This window comes from Diospyros lotus, chromosome 3 (assembly GCF_014633365.1).
Source record: "Diospyros lotus cultivar Yz01 chromosome 3, ASM1463336v1, whole genome shotgun sequence".
Lineage (NCBI taxonomy): Eukaryota > Viridiplantae > Streptophyta > Magnoliopsida > Ericales > Ebenaceae > Diospyros > Diospyros lotus.
The window spans coordinates 41,103,293-41,122,241 of record NC_068340.1 but is presented as its reverse complement, the minus strand read 5'-3'; the positions used below and the strand labels follow the sequence as shown (position 1 = coordinate 41,122,241).

Below are 18,949 nucleotides of genomic sequence, written 5' to 3'. Positions count from 1 at the left end.
AGGCAGCAAATAAATGCAATAAAATATCCATTTTTGGGATCCATGATTGACTCGAGCTGGAAATTGAATTTCCACGGGATCCACGTGGTGCTCTCTGGCAACAACATCCAAGCTATCTTCTTCTTCTTTTCTTTTCTTTTTTTTTTTCAAAAAATAAACAAATATAATAATATTAATAGAGTGAATCTCAAGTTCACCATTTAAGCTGCTCCAATTTCGCTCGTTGTTGCTACGGGACCCTGGCTACTAAAATGTTTCAATTCGCTAAATTGTCTCTTGTCTACCTATAAATTTAGTAGTAGTTCGAAAGTTTGATTTATTCAAAAATATTTAAATTTATGTTTATTTTTAATTATTCAAATATTTCATCACTTCGTGACTTATAATGCATCGATTATATTGAATTGAACGACTTATACACTTTATTGATGAAAGTGTACCTTGTACTCGTAAATAAAAATATATAATGTTATTTTACCATTAAACGTAGACATTATGTTTCAATTCGCTAAATTGTCTCTTGTCTACCTATAAATTTAATAGTAGTTCGAAAGTTTGATTTATTCAAAAATATTTAAATTTATGTTTATTTTTAATTAATCAAATATTTCGTCACTTTGTGACTTGTAATGCATCGATTATATTGCATCGAACAACTTATGCACTTTATTGATCAAAGTGTATTTTATACTCGTTAACAAATATATATGATGTTATTTTATCATTAAAAATAGATATTGTAATGTCAATATTACTAAAAGAACTATTTTCTTAGTTGTCGATAGAACAAATGTGGATAGAGAGATGGATAATAGATGTTGTGTTCTATTTCTAGTATTCGTTTCCAATCTTTTAATGAAATTTTAAGGTTAGATCAATTGTAAAAAATATTTATATGATTAAAAATTCAGATTTAATCTAATAACTCTATTAACGATAAATAAATAATAATAATAATAATATTTTTATTTTGATATATCACATTTCATTTAATATTATATAAGTACTATTATATTTTCTCTTTGAGTTAAATAAAAAAATAGTTGGTGATTGACCATGGGGTAAGAAAAAATTCCTTAGTGTGATCATCACATTCAAAGTGGCAGGAATAGTGATATTAATGGGTTAAATAATAATAATAAATATATTTTATTTTTAAAATAATGTGTATTTATTATATTTTATTTTAATATTCAAATAATTTTATTAACTAATAATAAATATATCATATTTTAAATTATTTAATTGACCAATAACATTATTTGTCTGGCATCTAATAAATGCACCTATTTGAAAATAAAGTGGATTTATTGTTATTTAACCACCATCCCAAGCCTTCACCGGTGGTTCGATAATTGTTTAAACTAAATAGATTGAAATTGTATCAAAAACCAAACAAAACTAATTGAATAGATGCTTAAATCGAAAAAACCAAACCAATCAAAAAAATGGAAAAAAAACACCCCAAAAAAATCGAAAAAACAAAAAATTTAATCAAAGATGATGTCGTTTTTGAGATTTCAATCTGTTCGATTTTTTTGATTTTTTTCAATACGAAGATCAAATCAGATATAAATAGTTGAAATTGCCAAACTTAAAAACCAAACCAAATTAACCTACAATTTAAATCAAACCAAACTGGAAAAAAATGTTGAGTTATTTCGATTTAACCGAAATATTACTCATCCCTAGTCACAATTACCCTAATATTTATTTATAGAATAATACCAAAAAATACTAATTGAACACTCAATTTTGTCATCTAGAGTGACACTTTGCATTTAATATGTTATATATTTATATTAATATGATAAACGATACAATGTATTAATGCACGAGTATTCTTCAAAATATTAAATTTATGTGTAAAAAAAGCACATTCGAATAATATGTGATACATTATGTTGAGAAAGGGTAAATTGAAGCATTGAGACACATCAACATGTCAGGTCATTAGAGTGTATGTGTTGTTTTAAAGTTTTGAATGAGTTAGTTTGACGAGTCTACATTAAGATATATCAGCGTGCCAATTCACCTCGTCGCATCAATAGAGACACATGTTAGAATAAATTATGATACAGTTATAATAAATTTTAAAATATTATACATAAATTAAAGCAACGATCAAATTAAACATGATTAAATTAAAACTTAACAAAAAATTTAGGATAAATTAGGTGATTAGGACAAACAAATTATAATAGTTTTGACCTAGAGTGAGCATCTCGCCTATCATATGCTTGCTTTGCCAATGGAATCACAAGGCCAAGTACCTCTCCTTTAATTTTAAAAATTCAGCTTATTGAATATTGCATACATCTAGCACACTCAAAGTATTATTCACAAAAAAAAAATTAGAGTTAAAAAATAAAAAATAAAATATTTTAAACAACTTCTCAAAAACAAAAATCAATGATCTAACTTCAATAGCGATTTTTACTATCAACATATAAGACACATCAATATATTAGTTTATTAACGTATATTTTAGAGTTTTAAATGAGCTAGTTTGATAAGTTAGTATTAAGATACATTAATATGTCAATTTATCTCGTCACGTCAATAGAGATATTTAGCCTAAGTATAAACGATTATGTGTTTTAAAAAAAATAAAATAATTCGAAATGTGATATATGTTCTAAAGATCTCTCGAGTTTTCCATTATATAACCTCTATTTATGATTAAACACGCGATAATGTATAATTGAGATGTGAACGGAGCGTCACGTTAATTATTATGATAAATATTATAATTAGGTTGCAGGTGTGAAAAGAAAAGGATAATTTTGTCATTTATTCATTTTGGGTTCAGATTTAAAGTCAACGAGATGAGCTGTGACCCGTGAGACGTCCGGAACAAGGTGCTGAAATTGTAGATGGGCCCAGGCGGTTTAAAAAAATACAGTTTGGGTCAGATCCAAAGTCTTCAATTTGCGTTGAAGTCCTCGAGACATTTTTAAAACGGTAAGATAGATCAAATCTGGATTCTTCTTTTGTTTATAAGTTAGGGTTTTTCAATTTTTTAAGGGCATTGGTCACATGCCCTGGTACCAAACAATGTGACATCAATAATATCGTTACATCTTGTTTTATAATTTATGGGTCAGGTGGAGATATTATTATAAAAAAATATTCACAAAAAAATAAATTGTTAAACTCATTTAATTATTATTTAATAATGTAGATTATTTATATTTATCATGTCCAACCCCAAGATAAGTCCAAGATAATGAAGCCTAAGCAAGAGAGTCGAATCTCAATAGAATAATTATTGGAAGACTTTTCTAGAGGTCATTTCCAATTACTCTCGATAAACTTTCTAAGGGTTTTTTAAAATATAGTAACTAATTATTTAAAATATAAAATTTAAAAATTAACAATATAATTGAGGATAAATTCATATTTTTATCTTTATACTTTCATTTTTTTTTCATTATTTCAATTATTTCACCTAAATTTTTCATTATTTCAATTACATCGTCGAATCTAAATTTTGAGGTAATTTACCTCATGTATTTTTATATTTTTTCATGCAGTAACCTAAATTTTTAGTTGTTTTGATTATACCATTGAATTTGTATTTTTGAATCAATTTAATTATTATATTTTTATATATTAAAAATAAATGAGATGACAAAATACACATCACATTATGTTTACATCAAAATATATGGATTAAATTGACTCAAAAATATAAATCTAAGCGTATAATTGAAACAATGAAAAATTTAAATTAATACACAAAAAAATGAGTCAAAATATAAGGATTAAATTAATTTAAAAATATGATTGAAATAATAAAAAATTTAAATAATAAAAAATATATATATAAAATTATAGAGATAAAAATATAAGTCTAGCTTAATAATTTGCCTATAAAATTTTGAGTTACCATCCTCAATAAATTGGTATGAATGCATTTTTATGTAGATATAGGATAAGGTGACAATAACCTAAGTTTGGCAATAAATATATTTGCTTTATTTGACCATACACTTTCTACATCACCATTGATGTTAACTCCATAGATGGCAATTCATACCAAATTCACACGCAATTTGAAGGGTTGACTTTCGTACATCTCCAGATGTCCTTACATTCCCTACAACATGGTATTCCACCATGTGCTTTTCCACAAGTCTAGCAAGTTCTAAATCATAGGCACATTTAAGGCATTATCCCTTTTGCATTAAGGGGGTCTTTTGTGATCAATGCGGTGCTAATCTACTAGTTCGAGAGTTATTTTGTATGTCTTGAGTTTGGGATTTAAACTTTAGACTTATTTTACTTGCGAGATTACTCAAACTCATAATTTTAAAATATGCTATAAATGCAGGGCTTGACCATATATATTACGATAGCACTAAGGTGGCAAGTTCATTTTTCTGGCAATAGTTATAAACTGTACATTTTTTAATAATAAAAGACATTCCTGGTTTTGCCCAAAAAGAGTTACTATAAAGATCGTCCTACATTTCTCTTATATATAACCCTAAAAAAATTTTTTTGTGGGAAATAACGGTATGATCGCTTATGAGCCATAATTTGTTTTTCATTCGGCGAAATTCAAACTCTCTTTCTTGACAAGTGTGTTGGTAGAAAAATGTTTCGGGATAGGTAAAGAAGTTTTATGTTTTTTACGCTCTTGTGCTATTAAATAATAAAAAGATATTTTTATTTTATTGTTGTTCTTTAAAATAATATATATATATATTTGTAGAAATAGAAAATCTTTTTAAAATATAATAGCATTGATTGGTCACAACATTACATGTTAGGAAACAGATATGCAGCCAATAAATCTGCCGCCATCAATGGAGCAATCAATATAGATCTCAGAGAGAAATTAATAATAATAGTCACATTATTTTTAGAATCTTTTGAATCGATTATATATTTTTATTCATGTGATTTTTTTTTTATGAATATCTAATTTTTTTATTATTTCAAAAAAAAGATAAAAGTACAACAAAAAATTTGGATTGTTCCTGTACTTTGATATTTTTTTCGTGTAGCAAAAATATGGATTTGATCGAGTTTTTTTAGTAAGGATTTGTTAAGGTGTATTTAATATATTTTTTAATATTTAAATATTTTTATCAATTATTTAAATAATTGATAATACGACACATAAATTACTAACCAATAAAAATATTTAATATTGAAATAAAATATATTAAATACATCGTAACAAGTAAGGGTGTGTAAATAGGACTAATTAGCTCGAAAACTGAACTAATTAATAATAAAAAAATTGAACCCAAACCATATAAATCGAACCTAACCAATTAAACCGAAAAAATGTAAAAAATAAAAATGAAGAAAATCGAAGTTACAGATAGAAAATACATAAAATCGAAAAAACGACGTCATTTATAAATATCAAAATAATATCATTTTATAAATATCAAAACAATATCGTTTTAAAGTTTGATTGGTTTGGTTATTCTAATAAAAAAATTGAACTAAAAATTGATTTTTTTAAAAAAAAATAGTCGAATCGAACTGATGCAGAAAAAAAATCGAATCAAATCAACAAGTTTAGTGGCTCCCGTTCGCTTAGTTCAGGTAAATCAAACTTTTGTTCTCCCATAATAACAAGTGTTCCAAACACTAGTTAACAAAATCTTTTATTCAAATCTTTATTCAAATAATATGTTATTGGTATTTTTATAATTATAATTTTCTTAAAATTTTGTTGATAATCGAGTCGCCACTCATTAAGATGCATTTAACGCACTTATTTTTAATATTTAAATATTTTTTGGCTGATAATAAATATATCGTATTTTAAAAAATTTTATCAATCAATAAAATATGAAGATATTAAAAAATACATTAAATACAACTTAAACGGGTAACAAAATCTATTTTTTCCAATAAATATAATATATGTGATTATTATTTTATAATAGGTAATGCTAACCATCGCCTTAAGTTAAGATTTAATAAATATACCTTGTTTTTAGATAAAATATATTATTTTAAGTTTTCAAATAATTTTATTTGTGAATAATAAATGCATTGTTTATAATATTTTATTAATTAATAAAATTATTTTAAAATTAAAAATAATACATTTTATAAAAATTATGATACATTTATTAAAACTTGTTCCCTATATATTTATCTTATGTAGAAAATAAACTCTTGAGCCACCTTTGTGCTATGATTTTGGTTGCACAAAAATAGAAACAAAAAATTGATACGAGACGAAATAGAAATAAGAAAACAATATTTTTAAAAAAAATAAAAAATAAAATACGAGATAAACTCAAATAAAAAAAATATAGGGGCATTTTTTAAAAAATATAACTTTTAATATAAAATTATAAAAATAGTTATTCAATTTAAAAATAAACATACATTTTACAAATAAATTTTAAAAAAATTAAAAATTTTAAATTAGTAACATAATTTTTTTGTCTCTAAACTGGTTAGGGACAAAAATTTCCATCTCCAACCAATTTAGAGACGAATTTTTTTTTTATCTCTAACATTTTCGTAGATAGAAATGAAAACGCGTTTATGATATTTTTGAAATAATTTTAAAATTATAAAAATAACCTAAAAATATTTTTTGTTACATTTCCAAAACAAAATCATTTTGAAAATACAAAAACGAAGTTCCGAGAGACTTCCATACATCGTAGTTCTATAGTGTGCCAATTTAAAAGTCGAATTTCTATAAGTTAAGCACAACATTTATTATACATACCATTATTCTGCTTCACTTTTAATACTGAAGTTAACTTGATCGTTAAGATTTATATCATTTTTATTTTTATTTTATATATTTTGTCACTTTATTTATTTTTATGCTAAGTCTCTTGTTATCACACTAATTACGTATTCTTAAATATCGATACTTAAAAATAATATTTGAGTGTAAAAAAAAATAAATAAATAATATTAAAATATTTTCTGGCTTTTAATGGGTTTGGGGATTGACCATTCATTCATGGTCTGATCATGGTTGATGACAATGGCAAGCACTTGTTGAGTGTCCCAAAATTTCTAAGGGTCAATTCATAATCAAAATGATGACGCTTGCAAGTTGCAACAATGGCACCTTACTATTTGCACCACATACCTTGCAGGGCAATTATACATAATTAATCTGGTATTAAAAATCAAATTCAACTCACTGAACAAATATGAAAATAAAATAAATTAAAAATAAAAAAAAATCAAACAAATACAAAAAAAAAAAAAATTGAATTGACTAAAAAATTAAAAAAATTGTTAAAACATCGATTAATCTGGTTTTATGTTTCGATATGTTCAAAAATCGAACTAAACCGACAAATAATTTAAATGGAATCGAATCAATAATTTTGGTCAATTTAATTTGATTATTTTGATTAAACTAAAATTTTGCTCACCCTTATTTATATATAATAGTACTGTAATGTTATTGGTATATTAATTTTTAAAATTATGAGTAAACAAATATTTATAATTTTTTAAAAATAACACTTTTAACTTTTAAAGTGTTATTAATTTTTAAAAAGTAGTTGATAATTGCGAAGAAGTATTACGAATTCTTTAAAAAAACACTTCTAATTTTATGAATGTCAAAAGTCAGTATACAAATATAATATAATTACAGAAATATTATTTTTACCATTTTTATATCCTTAATATTAAAGTGTGCTTTTTTATTCAAAATATTAGATGTATTAACTAAAGAATCAAGATTTCATCATCCTATAAAAGACTTCAGAACAGAAGGGATTACAAGTAAAAAGACAACACTGATAAAGTTTAAAAGTTGAATAAAAAAAATAACAAAGGCATTAATCAATTCCTTATCATCTTCTTCTACTACACTACAAATAAGAGATTAGGGTTTTAGCCCAAGTTGCTTCCTTGTCTTGCCCACAAACAAGTCCTTGGATTTGATCTTGCCAGGGACACACCCAATCATTGTTATGAATAAAATCTGTGCCACTGCATCATTTCTTCCAAGTGAGACAAATGCCAATGCCTTCCCAGGCTTGTGGGTGCCCATCTTGGACTCAGGTCCTCCAGCCATCAACAGCTTCAAGTTCTTGGCAGTCAACTCAGCATGGGCATTTGCCAGATACCCTTGTTTGATTTCCTGAATAGTTTTAGTATTATTAGTAAGAATCAATATGCGACTGCAGGTGAAGATGCTAATACAAATGTTTGAACATGCAAGAAAATTAAAAAATAGGTTATTCGTAATAAAATTAAAATGAGTTCTATTAAATATAAGATATTCGAGACCTGATTAAAATGAGACCTGATTAAAATGATTCAGTTATGTGAAAAGAAAATTAATAGTTGTTCATTTGAGAAGAGATAATGAAATCGAAAAGTATTTAGTAAAAAAAGTAAAGGTGTGAGACACTTATGCATGATATTTGTAATAAGAGTCTTGCCACAAATAGAAATGGCTAGCAAAAAAAAGAAAAAATCATATAACCAACCTTACATAATGAGATTAAGACTTGGAATGTTATGTCTTGTATCAGTATGAATAAATGTGAATTGGCAGTGCTCTAAATCTGTTCCAAGTGATGGACTCATAAGATTCTACAACAATGCCAGTTGTGCTCAAAGTGTTTGTATGGTGTTTGATAGCCAAAAAAACGAACAATCTTAATCCTTAATCTCACTAGATGAAATCAGCTCTTCAGTTGTTTGAAATGATATTGGAAAAAATAAAAAAAATAAATGTGTTCAATCAGGGGCGGATTTTTTACTTGGGGGCTTCAAATTTTTTTTTTTCAATCTTGAGCTTCACTAATAGATTTTTTTTTTTTTTTTCCAACAGCAACAGTAAGGGCGGAACTAGAATTTTAACAGAATCTGGGAAAGAAAAGAAGAATGGGAGAGAGGGGGGGGGGGGTTCTAATAAAAAAATATTATTTTTTAGTGTTTAAGAAACAAGCCCCCCTGCCTCCGCCCCCGTGTCCAACATAGTGTTTCTCAGTGTTGAAGTTGTGTCGATGTCTTGTGCTATCGACATAGACACATGGCATCCCCAATGCAGGGACTCCCTATTTTTAGATAGAAATTTTATATTTGTAGCATCTGCAAATTCATGAATGAGTGAAAAAGATGTGTGGACGGATGGATGGACTTACAGGAATATCAGTAATGTCTCCAATGGCAAAGACATTATTGTAACCTTTCACCCTCAAGTTTGGCTCAACCATTAGCCTGCCTTTAGCATCCAAGCTACTTTTGAACATGGTACTCTGCAGCCAGGATGAGCCTACAGGCTTTCCAATGCAAGTGAACAGACAATCGGCTCTGATAGTTTCTCCACCAGACGTTTCATAAACACCATCCGATACAGGAGTAGGGTTTACTGATTGCCCCAATATGACTTCAACTTTCTTTGTCGTCAACCAGTCCAGTGTTTTCCTGCTAGCCTTTGGACCAACGAACTCCATCAACCTTGTTCCTCGATGCACCAGAGTCACCTTCTTCTCGGGAAAATCAACAGCAATTTCCCCAGCAAGCTCCACCCCGGTTGGCCCCCCTCCAACTATTAGTATTGAATTAGAGGAGATAATCTTTTCATACTCTGCATCAACCAGAAAGCATATATGGTTGTCACCAAACATTCTGAACAAGACAGGATCTTGAACAAATGGACAATCAGTAATGGAAAATAAATGTGATACATTTCACTTATTTCATAAACCCTTTATGAACAGTCATGACCAGTGGAAAGAAGAAGAGCGAGTTGCCATGCAACCATTGGCTGTCAAATCAAACACAACAACAACAACGAGATACCTAGCTTTAATCCTGCGAAGTGTGGTTGGCTGCATTAAAAAAGATGCCAATTCTGTTGTGTTCTAGTTATATGTTAATCTAGCAACCAAAAGAATCCTAATACCATAGAAGCAAAACGTTGGTGTTTTCTTTTTGTTCTGCTATGTCTTACCTGATTGGAAGTAATTAAGCAATCAACACAACAACATCGACATGCTTAGCTTTAATCCTGCTAAGTGGGGTTGGCTACACTGAAAATGATATCAATTCTATCATGTTTTAGTTATATGTTGATATTACAGCCACAGAATCCTAATGCCATATTAGCAAAAATTTGGGTTTTTCGTTCTACTGCTATGTCTTACCTGATTGGAAGCCACAGAATCCTAATGCCATATGAGCAAAAATTTGAGTTTTTCATTCTACTGCTATGCTTACCTGATTGGAAGTAATTAAGCCTCTCGCCTCTCGTCAGAGCGCAAGGATCAAGATGGCCGGTGGCAATTATAAGATAGTCGTATGGAATCCGGTGTCCAGCTGCAGTCACTACTTCATCTCCATTGATATCAGTTGCAGCTGAAACGATGACTCGCGCATTAGGAAGGTACTCAGAGTGGTTAATAATACATCTGCCAGCAAATGATGGTTCAACCATTGATCTCAAATTTGCCCAGGTGATCTCAAAATACTCCTTCCTGTTGTCATCATAATGTAAACAGTCAAAATGAAGTAAAATTACTTGAAATAATCCAGAATTGAACAGAAATTTGTGGTTGATGCTTGCAGATCCAACTGAAAGGGAAGATGATATTCATAAGAACTTTTGTGAAAAAATAATTCAAATGGTTTGTCATTGTGATGCTTTGCTTGCAATTATAAACTATTTTTCATGAGTTTTTTTCCCCTTTCAATATAAAATAAAAGCAGCAGAAGCTAGACAAGCCCTGGAGATCAATTTCAAAGGCAGCCATCCAAGCACATTCATGAACAAAACTATCGATTTTGTCTGGAAATTTCTGTAATTTCTACGTTCAAAACTATTGATACACTGGATTATTCCACGGTAATGGACTCATGAGGATAGGCATTAAAGCCGAATCTCTTAAATTCTTTGTGTTTCTCTTTCCTCTTGATCCCTATCAGTGATAACCCGACAATGTCTATCAAAGGAGAAGGAGGAGAAGAAGAAGAAGCTTACGTGTCAATAAGGACGACATCAGCGTGGTCTTGGAGGAGTTTGGCGGCAAGAGAGCCACCGGAGCCGCCGCCAATCACCACCACCCTCTTCCTCTCGCCACCCATCGACGCCATTCGTCAAATTACACTCGGAGAAACCTCAAATCAAAGAATTACAATCGGAAAAAGCCTCAAATCAAACAATGACAATTGGGAACACGCTCAGAGCTGTTCACGGATCTACGATGGATCAATATATATAGCGGCGAAGAGAGAGATCCAGAAGGTCAGTGGGAAAAGGAGACAATTAGAGTTTGACGCGGAACAAGCGGGAAGAAAGAAACTCGGTGAGAACACGGGGCATTGCGACAGGTGTCGGAACAGAGATTCCAGGAATTTGCCAGCGGTAGCCGGTGGCGGAGCAGTCGCTCCGCCTCAGCCGCGGTCTGGCCGACGTACCCGGAGCTGCTCGTGAAGATTATAATTATAAAGGGGGTAAATTACAATATTTCACTGTATTTTAATTTTTTTTAATCAAATTCTATTAATAAAATTTAATGTGATATATATATATATTAATATAAATTTTAAAATTATTTAATATTAAAATTAATTAAAATCTTGCAATTAAGTTTTTAATGGTTATGTAAATGATATTTATTAATAAAATTTAGTGATTTTAATGATAAAAATTAAAATATAGTAATTAATTTATTAAAAAAATATTAAATTTAAAAACTAATAATATAATTCTTTTTAACTTTATGCGGGATTGCCGATATCAACGCACAATCCCTAATTTATCCGATTAAAATATCATTTGACCGTACGAACTTTTATTATTGTGGCACACTTAATTAGCACGCCTTTATATGACACGTGTAGGCACGTGTCTTCACATGGTACATCCTGATGTCATGTCAGAGCAGTTACAATTGTCTGACTGGAGTGTAGATTTGATCAGAAAAGTATTATTTGGATTTAATCCGAAATATATATATATATGTATGCATATTATATTTTTAACACTGACTGACTATGTGGGTACCACCTAACATTGGTAGACTTTCTAATCATAAATAACAAATTTTAATAATTTTGACGCACCACACTACCCTTCAACATAATATTTACTATATTGCTAATATTATGACATTCATTATCATAGTAATGAGTTATGATGCCCGAAAATACTTTAAAAATGTTATTTCAACATTTTAAAAATATTTTCTGTACCAAAAATTCAAAACATATCAAAATAACATTTGAATTTACATGTTTCCACGTATTTCTATTTTTTTTATATTTTTAAAAAATATTATTTTTTATTTTTATTTTGTATCATATCCATTTAGCTAGGTGTAACAAGGGCCCATCAATTTTGATAGTCTAGACTTGATACCTATATGTATATTGTAAAGGGCACGTAATATCACCATTTTCATCCAAAGGGTATCCCTTCCAATTGACCCAAGCAAATCATATCTCCAGTAATAAACTGCTACTGATATATAGCATGCAAATAGGATAGATACTTCACTGTCATTTGCTTGCTTCATTGATCAACAACTACTTAGCAACTTCCAAGTAAACAATATGCTCAGAACAAATTCAATGGCTGAAAGCTATCTGCAGTTAACTCCAGTCCAGGCAAGTTGGACATATCTCTCTCTCTAGTCACCTGCTTTGCTGCTTCACTCTGGATGTACAAAAAGCTTGCTGAGGGGGTACCTCCTCCCACAAAACTCAACCGATGCTGCACATACTTCTCATGCTCTTCCAAGTTTTCGAGCACTTCTGCAGCTCTGTTCTCTTTTCTTAACCCTGAACCAAAATAAAAACACAGGACCAATGAGTTTGGTGCAACTAAAGGTTCCTCATTTAGCTCTGATGCAAAAATGGCACTGTGGTCCCAGACAGGCATGGATGCGATTATGGAATAGGGACTTGGACATAGAATGATATGATCATATAAGTAAACAACCACAAGGAATAATTGGTTACATGAATTCTAGACTTGAAGCCATCTTTATTCATGTCACGAACCTAGGGTTTTCCTAGGGTTTGAATAGGAAATTATTAAGGAATTTGGTAGAAACCGAGAAAGATATAATCAGAATAGAGAGAATTAGAGGGAGAATTAGATAGAAAGAGGGAGATAACAACAAGAATATAGGAAGAATTGCAGTCAAACAAAAAGAAAGAGAGGGAATTAGAGAAAACGAGAGAGATCATAACAACTGACAGGGAAATCTAGAATTCAATTCATTCAACTATATCCATTCTCTACCTGCATTAGCCTATTTATGGGCTGTTAACTGAAAGATACAAACATGAACAACAACCTAAAGTACAATATAATAAATGCATGTAAACTAACTACTATTATAATTACAATTATAGCCTTGGGGATCTTTTGGGTCGTGACAATTCATAGTCATTCTTTGTAAAACTACCATGTCTTATGTCATACTTATAATTTCCTACCGAGTCTTCTTTAGCTTTCCTCCATCCCTGTTGTCATAATCCACTCACCTTGCAAGTGCACTTATTGGCCTTCCCACGTGTCTAACCTATCTTAATTGTGTCCACTGTATCTTATCTTCAATAGTTGCCACTCTAACTTTATTACATATTATCCCATTTCTTATTTTGTCTTTTATTGTATGGCTTCAAATTCTCATTGATATCCCCATCTCAGTTATGTTCATATTTTGCACATTGGTAGTTAATTGCCCAACATTCTAAGCCATACATCTTTAATTATTTTTATGTTGCCAATCACCATAATTAATTATATATTTGCTAATTGGCCTAATAAGAGTATATTAGGAATTTCAAGATTCGACTAGTTGACTTGGTTAAGGTAAATGTCTGACGATGTCTAAGCTAAAAACTTTCTAACTTGAGCAAAATGTTTTAAGGATCATTAATGATACTTAAGCAGTTCATAAATCCATGCCTACCCTAAATTATTTCCAACTTAAGCAAAATGTTCCTTGGTGATTTTAAGATTAGTTTCTAAAGTAGAATTATAGAAACAAGGATTGCAGAGAGTAAGAAGATATAATAGCAACTTAAAGAGTAAGTTTTGTATATTTCTTTATTCCTACACATGCTTCTGCTTAAATCCTATGCCCTAGTTTGGTTTTTAGCTCAAATTATGTACAAGCCTCAGTTTCCAACAAAGCCTACTACCAATTATGTCCTGGTAGGTATAACTCTTGCTTCAGTGGAAACATTTCAAAAATAATTATTATTCCAATAAACTTTTACATATATTCCTATGATATTAGTTGATAAAGATAAATGTGATAACTATACTATTATTTTTTAAGTTTGCACAACTCCCAACTGTAGATTGAGTAATATTCCCAACAGTTTGCGTCAAAACTATTTCTCCTTATAACAGCCAGTCCCAAGCCCAAATATAGGAGGGTTATGCTACGTAGCCAACAACCAACGCAAAAATTGTTGAATCTTTCATCCTGAATTTATTCAAAACTTGGTTGGAAATTGTTATGCATGACATGGAATATAATTGTTTTACCAGAGGTACGGCCCCGGGTAGAGATGATTGGAGAACTAAAATTCATGTAATTGACCCCACATAGGGGCATTACAAACCATAAATCCTTGAGCACCTACTCCTAGTTGTTGCATGTATACAACATGCTAAATGCAACAATGTTTGGGTTGTGCGAGAATTTAGAAAACATTTGAGAGCCAGAAGTGAAGCTTGGATTCTATATCAAATTCAGACTCACCTAGAAGAATGAACGAGTTGAAACTTTAACTAGTTTTAGAACTTTTGAATAGAGCAAATATACAATGAGATGCAAGTACTAAAAGGATCAAATTCATATTAGAGACAGTAAATCATAAATTCAAATAGAAGGTGCAACTCACCAATCCTTCAATGGCCATCATCTATAAAATTCAACATGACCTGCAATCTCCCTACAAAGTAACTTGACCTCACCGGCCAACTTTATGCTCTCAACAATTACCATCCCTGTAAGTCTGTGTGTCGACCCTGGTTTGAATGATTTGACTTCCTCCTCCTCTTTTCCTGACAGAAGAGCTTCTCGTGCTGGAACCACATTTTCCCACCAAAATTCTCGTAAAATTCCTTGTATCAACTGCCAATAATGACGTTCTCTGAAGACACGAAATATTGTGCTACCATTTGGTGTCCAACAATACAAATCAGCCCAATTTCTGTCCATAATCTCCAGTTGACCCTGCACCTGAGGCATGTAATAGAAAGGCATAGTTGACCAGGGCAGACCTTTCTCGGGCTTCCCTTTGTTATACGGACACTTTACTTCTAGAATCCCACCTCCAGGAAAGCATCCAAGAAGACCATCAGGGGAGGCACCAATCCAATCCAATCGCTCCTCCGAATGGATTGCAAATCCTAATGAGCTTACCTCACGGCCGGTGATGTTCGTGTACTGCTCTATAGCAGCTGATTCATTGAGTACACCCCACTCCATCGCATTCCGCTTGGAAACTTCTATTGATTGTGCATCTGTAGCAAATACTTTTTCATGCCAGAGTTCGTATCTGCGATTTCCCTTCCAAAAGCCAAGAGCAGTGCTGAAGGTGCTTGTAGTCAGCTTATCCCGGCGGAGGGCAAACCATTTGTCAGAGCGCTGTGGAGCATCAAATGGGGTCAGACAGCCCATCAATGCTAATGATGAGGGTGGGCGGATGATGAGAGGGGCATTTGAAGAAATCAGCGGCATTGTGCAGGATGAAAAACTCCTAAAAATTCCTCCTCCCAGAATTTCGTTCCTAGAAAAAGGACTTGCTGCTCTATGCTGAATGCTACTGAATCTAGTAATGCAGGCATTGGTCATTGTTGAGGTGTTAGGCTGTTTCTAGAACTCAGAGTTGGTTGAATGAATATGTGATCCTCAAGAGATACGCTGCTCATGGTTAAGTTGCATATTCAGGTAAACACTTTGTCAGCAAATCTTTTACAGAGAAGATAAAAAGTAATAATCATCCAGTCACATGAGCAAGCTAATAACAAAAGTTAGGCATGCATGTCAATGGGAACTAGGATATCTAATTGTTCATGGTGAAAGGAAAGACGCATTCACAAGGTGTAATGATTTTGACTATGAAGATCTAGTACCGACAAGATACCACAGAGAAATGACTAGAAACAGATACATACCTGTTCCATTTATTTTATGATGTGGGACAGCCAGAGGAGCCTGATATTGAAGAAGAGAAGAAATTGGGGGAAGAAGTACATATGGAAGTGGTTGCTTTGACAACACATAGAATGCACTTTCCAAAGGTGCTACTTCATAGTTTTCAGTTAATTGCAAGCACAATACAGAAAAATTAAGGGTCATTGGGCTGATGGGTTCATTGTACTGATTACACCTAACAATCTATGCCCAACTACTTCTCGTCATGTTTATTTATAGAACAAAATTTTTAGACCATATGATCTGTAGATACCCATCCTCTCCCACATAATGAATAAAATAATCCTCTTACTGAAAAGATATGGGCAACATAATTTATAGAATTTACTCCTCCTCTTGGTGACAAAGATTCCTCAACCCTCATTAGTCATACAGATGACTTCAGTCAAGTCCGATAACTAGTTCCACTAGTATTAAAAACAGAACTTCAAAAGCTGAAAGCAGCCACACCCTAAATATTCATAGAATGTGATCAATGCGTCACGAAACCGATGGCACAATTCACCATTTATCCAGAAATAGAAGTACAAATATGCATCCAACATCACCAATTAAAGACCCACAAAAACCCATCAAGTGATTAAGGAAAAATAAATAAATGGTCGCAGAAAAACTTGTAATGTTAGGACGTGCACGGTGAATATTTCATGATTCCTCAGCCAAGCATACAAACAAACAACCATAGGCTACACGAAACACTCTTTATGATTCAACAAATGCACAATTACAATAAGAATTTGAGAGCCCGTAATAAAAAAAATAATAATAGAAAAATGTGCTCGTGTCCGTAAATGTAAAGGTCTATCTTCCCAGAATTCGCAGCAGAACAGCTGAAATTACAGAAGAAAAAGCTTCAGCAGAATTTTTATGAAAACACATCATGCTTTACCTTGACGGTTGCCTTGGATTCACCAATGGTAAATGAAGCAAAGTGAACCGCAGATTCCAACGGCGACGGAGTGAATCGCCGGCGTCGGCTCGGAAGCGAGCTGCCGAAGGGATAAACCGTCTCGCAGGGTTTTCAAAACCCTAGTTTCACTCAAATGAGATGATGCTTTACGTGAATGAATATATGACTCAGAAATAGGAAAATAAAATAATTAGGTGGCCTCAATTTTTTATTATTATTATTTTGGAGTGTTCGAGTTTCGCCCTACTAATCTCCGAGAGTTGGTGACTTTCTCCCCTGATGCACTTTTAAATAAATTCAGATGCAAATACAACCTATACATATTCAGAACTGACTCTCATTATGTTCACACTTCCTAGATATCAATCGTTTCAAACTTTACACACTATTCTCTAGTAGTACTTAGCCTTTTTAAGACGCCAATGAAATTCGAACTCCTAACCCTCGTATTAACTCCCTCTGCTTTGTCACTGCATTATGCCTGTAGGGGCAACCTCAATGTATTTCTTATACATTAACTTAGTATTTGTTAACTAGAATATAGATAGAAACAAAAGTGAATTATAAAAATATTTTTTATTATATTTATTAAATTTATCTAATGGCTCTTTAAAAAATAAGTCAAGTGACTTCTTATTTGAATTTTTTTTAATAATTTTTATTCTCTTCTTTTCAAATATATTTATCTTAGTTATTACAAATAAGAAAAAAATGATATATATGTCATTTGATGTATTTCAAAAAATTTAACAAATAATTTGATAAAAATCTTAGAATAATTTTTAATCTTATTTTAACCATTCTATATCTTGGTCCATAAAACATTCAAATATTGTCTTGATACATTCTTATTTTATTTATTTTAACAAACGCTACTTAAATAGAACGTGTCGCGTTAATAGATTAAAAAATAAAAAATAAAATGAGAAGTGGCCAAATGCAAGATCTAATATAAGTAGCCCGCATCTATATTTTTGTCCTTTACTTTTACGTTTTTTTTCATATAATTATTTTATTTTTTTGTTATTTCAATTACACTTATATACTTGTATTTTTAAATTAATTTAACCCTTATACTTTGACCTTTTTCGTTTAATAATATGAACTTTTCGTTATTTTGATTACACTCATAAATTTATATTTTTGATTTAATTAAACCCATGCAGTTTGATATGAATTGAGTGTAACATGCACTTTGTCGTCCCACTATACCTCTTTTAAGGTTAAATTAACTAAAAAATAGTAAAATACAGATTTGAAATGCAATGAAATAATGAAAATTTTAAATAATCACACAAAGAAAACATAAAAATACATGAAAAAAAATATAGATTTGGCTAATATAAGTATTATCTCTATACTTAGTTAAGAATTATAAGGGACCACTAAGTAGAGTTGTAATTGGGTCCAAGAGATATTGAGCTTGACTTGAGCAGTTCATTTAACATGATAAATGAGGTTTTGGCAAGGTAAACTTGAGCTCGCTATTTTTTTTTAATTATATCTATTAAAAATTTTGTTTGTACATAATAAAAAATTTGACAAATATAAATATAAATTCTCAAAATAAATATAATAACATTGTTCAAACAAACATAAACAACTAGGAGTATATAAATGGTCGATTTAGTTATTGAATCAATCGAAATTCACTGATCAATTAAACCAAACTAAGGAGTCAGATCAAACAAAATCGATTGATTAAGTTATAAAATTGAACTAACTGATAACCGAAGAAACCGAATCCAACTAATTAAACCAAATAAAGCAAAAAAAAAATGAAGTAATTAATAGAAAACATACAAAAAGATGTGTTATAAACATAAAAATAAATCGTTTTAAAGTTGGATCGCTTAAGTTATTTCAATCAAAAAATCAA

The 18,949-nt window shown here is 30.7% G+C and overlaps 2 protein-coding genes across 2 annotated transcripts; both read right to left on the bottom strand.

Annotated features, from left to right (window-relative positions):
* Nucleotides 1-7,682: 7,682 nt before the first annotated feature.
* LOC127797853 (uncharacterized) lies at nt 7,683-11,392 on the bottom strand. Its single transcript, XM_052331013.1, has 4 exons — nt 10,955-11,392; nt 10,195-10,451; nt 9,117-9,562; nt 7,683-8,104 (listed from the first exon to the last, which is right to left on the bottom strand). The coding sequence occupies exons 1-4, from the start codon at nt 11,065-11,067 to the stop codon at nt 7,847-7,849; spliced, it is 1,074 nt and encodes a 357-aa protein (XP_052186973.1). The 5' UTR covers nt 11,068-11,392; the 3' UTR covers nt 7,683-7,846.
* Nucleotides 11,393-12,440: 1,048 nt separating this feature from the next.
* Nucleotides 12,441-17,219, bottom strand: LOC127797854 (uncharacterized). The gene is made up of 3 exons (XM_052331015.1): nt 17,050-17,219; nt 14,842-15,866; nt 12,441-12,756 (listed from the first exon to the last, which is right to left on the bottom strand). The coding sequence occupies exon 2, from the start codon at nt 15,795-15,797 to the stop codon at nt 14,859-14,861; it is 939 nt and encodes a 312-aa protein (XP_052186975.1). The 5' UTR covers nt 15,798-15,866; nt 17,050-17,219; the 3' UTR covers nt 12,441-12,756; nt 14,842-14,858.
* Nucleotides 17,220-18,949: the final 1,730 nt, after the last annotated feature.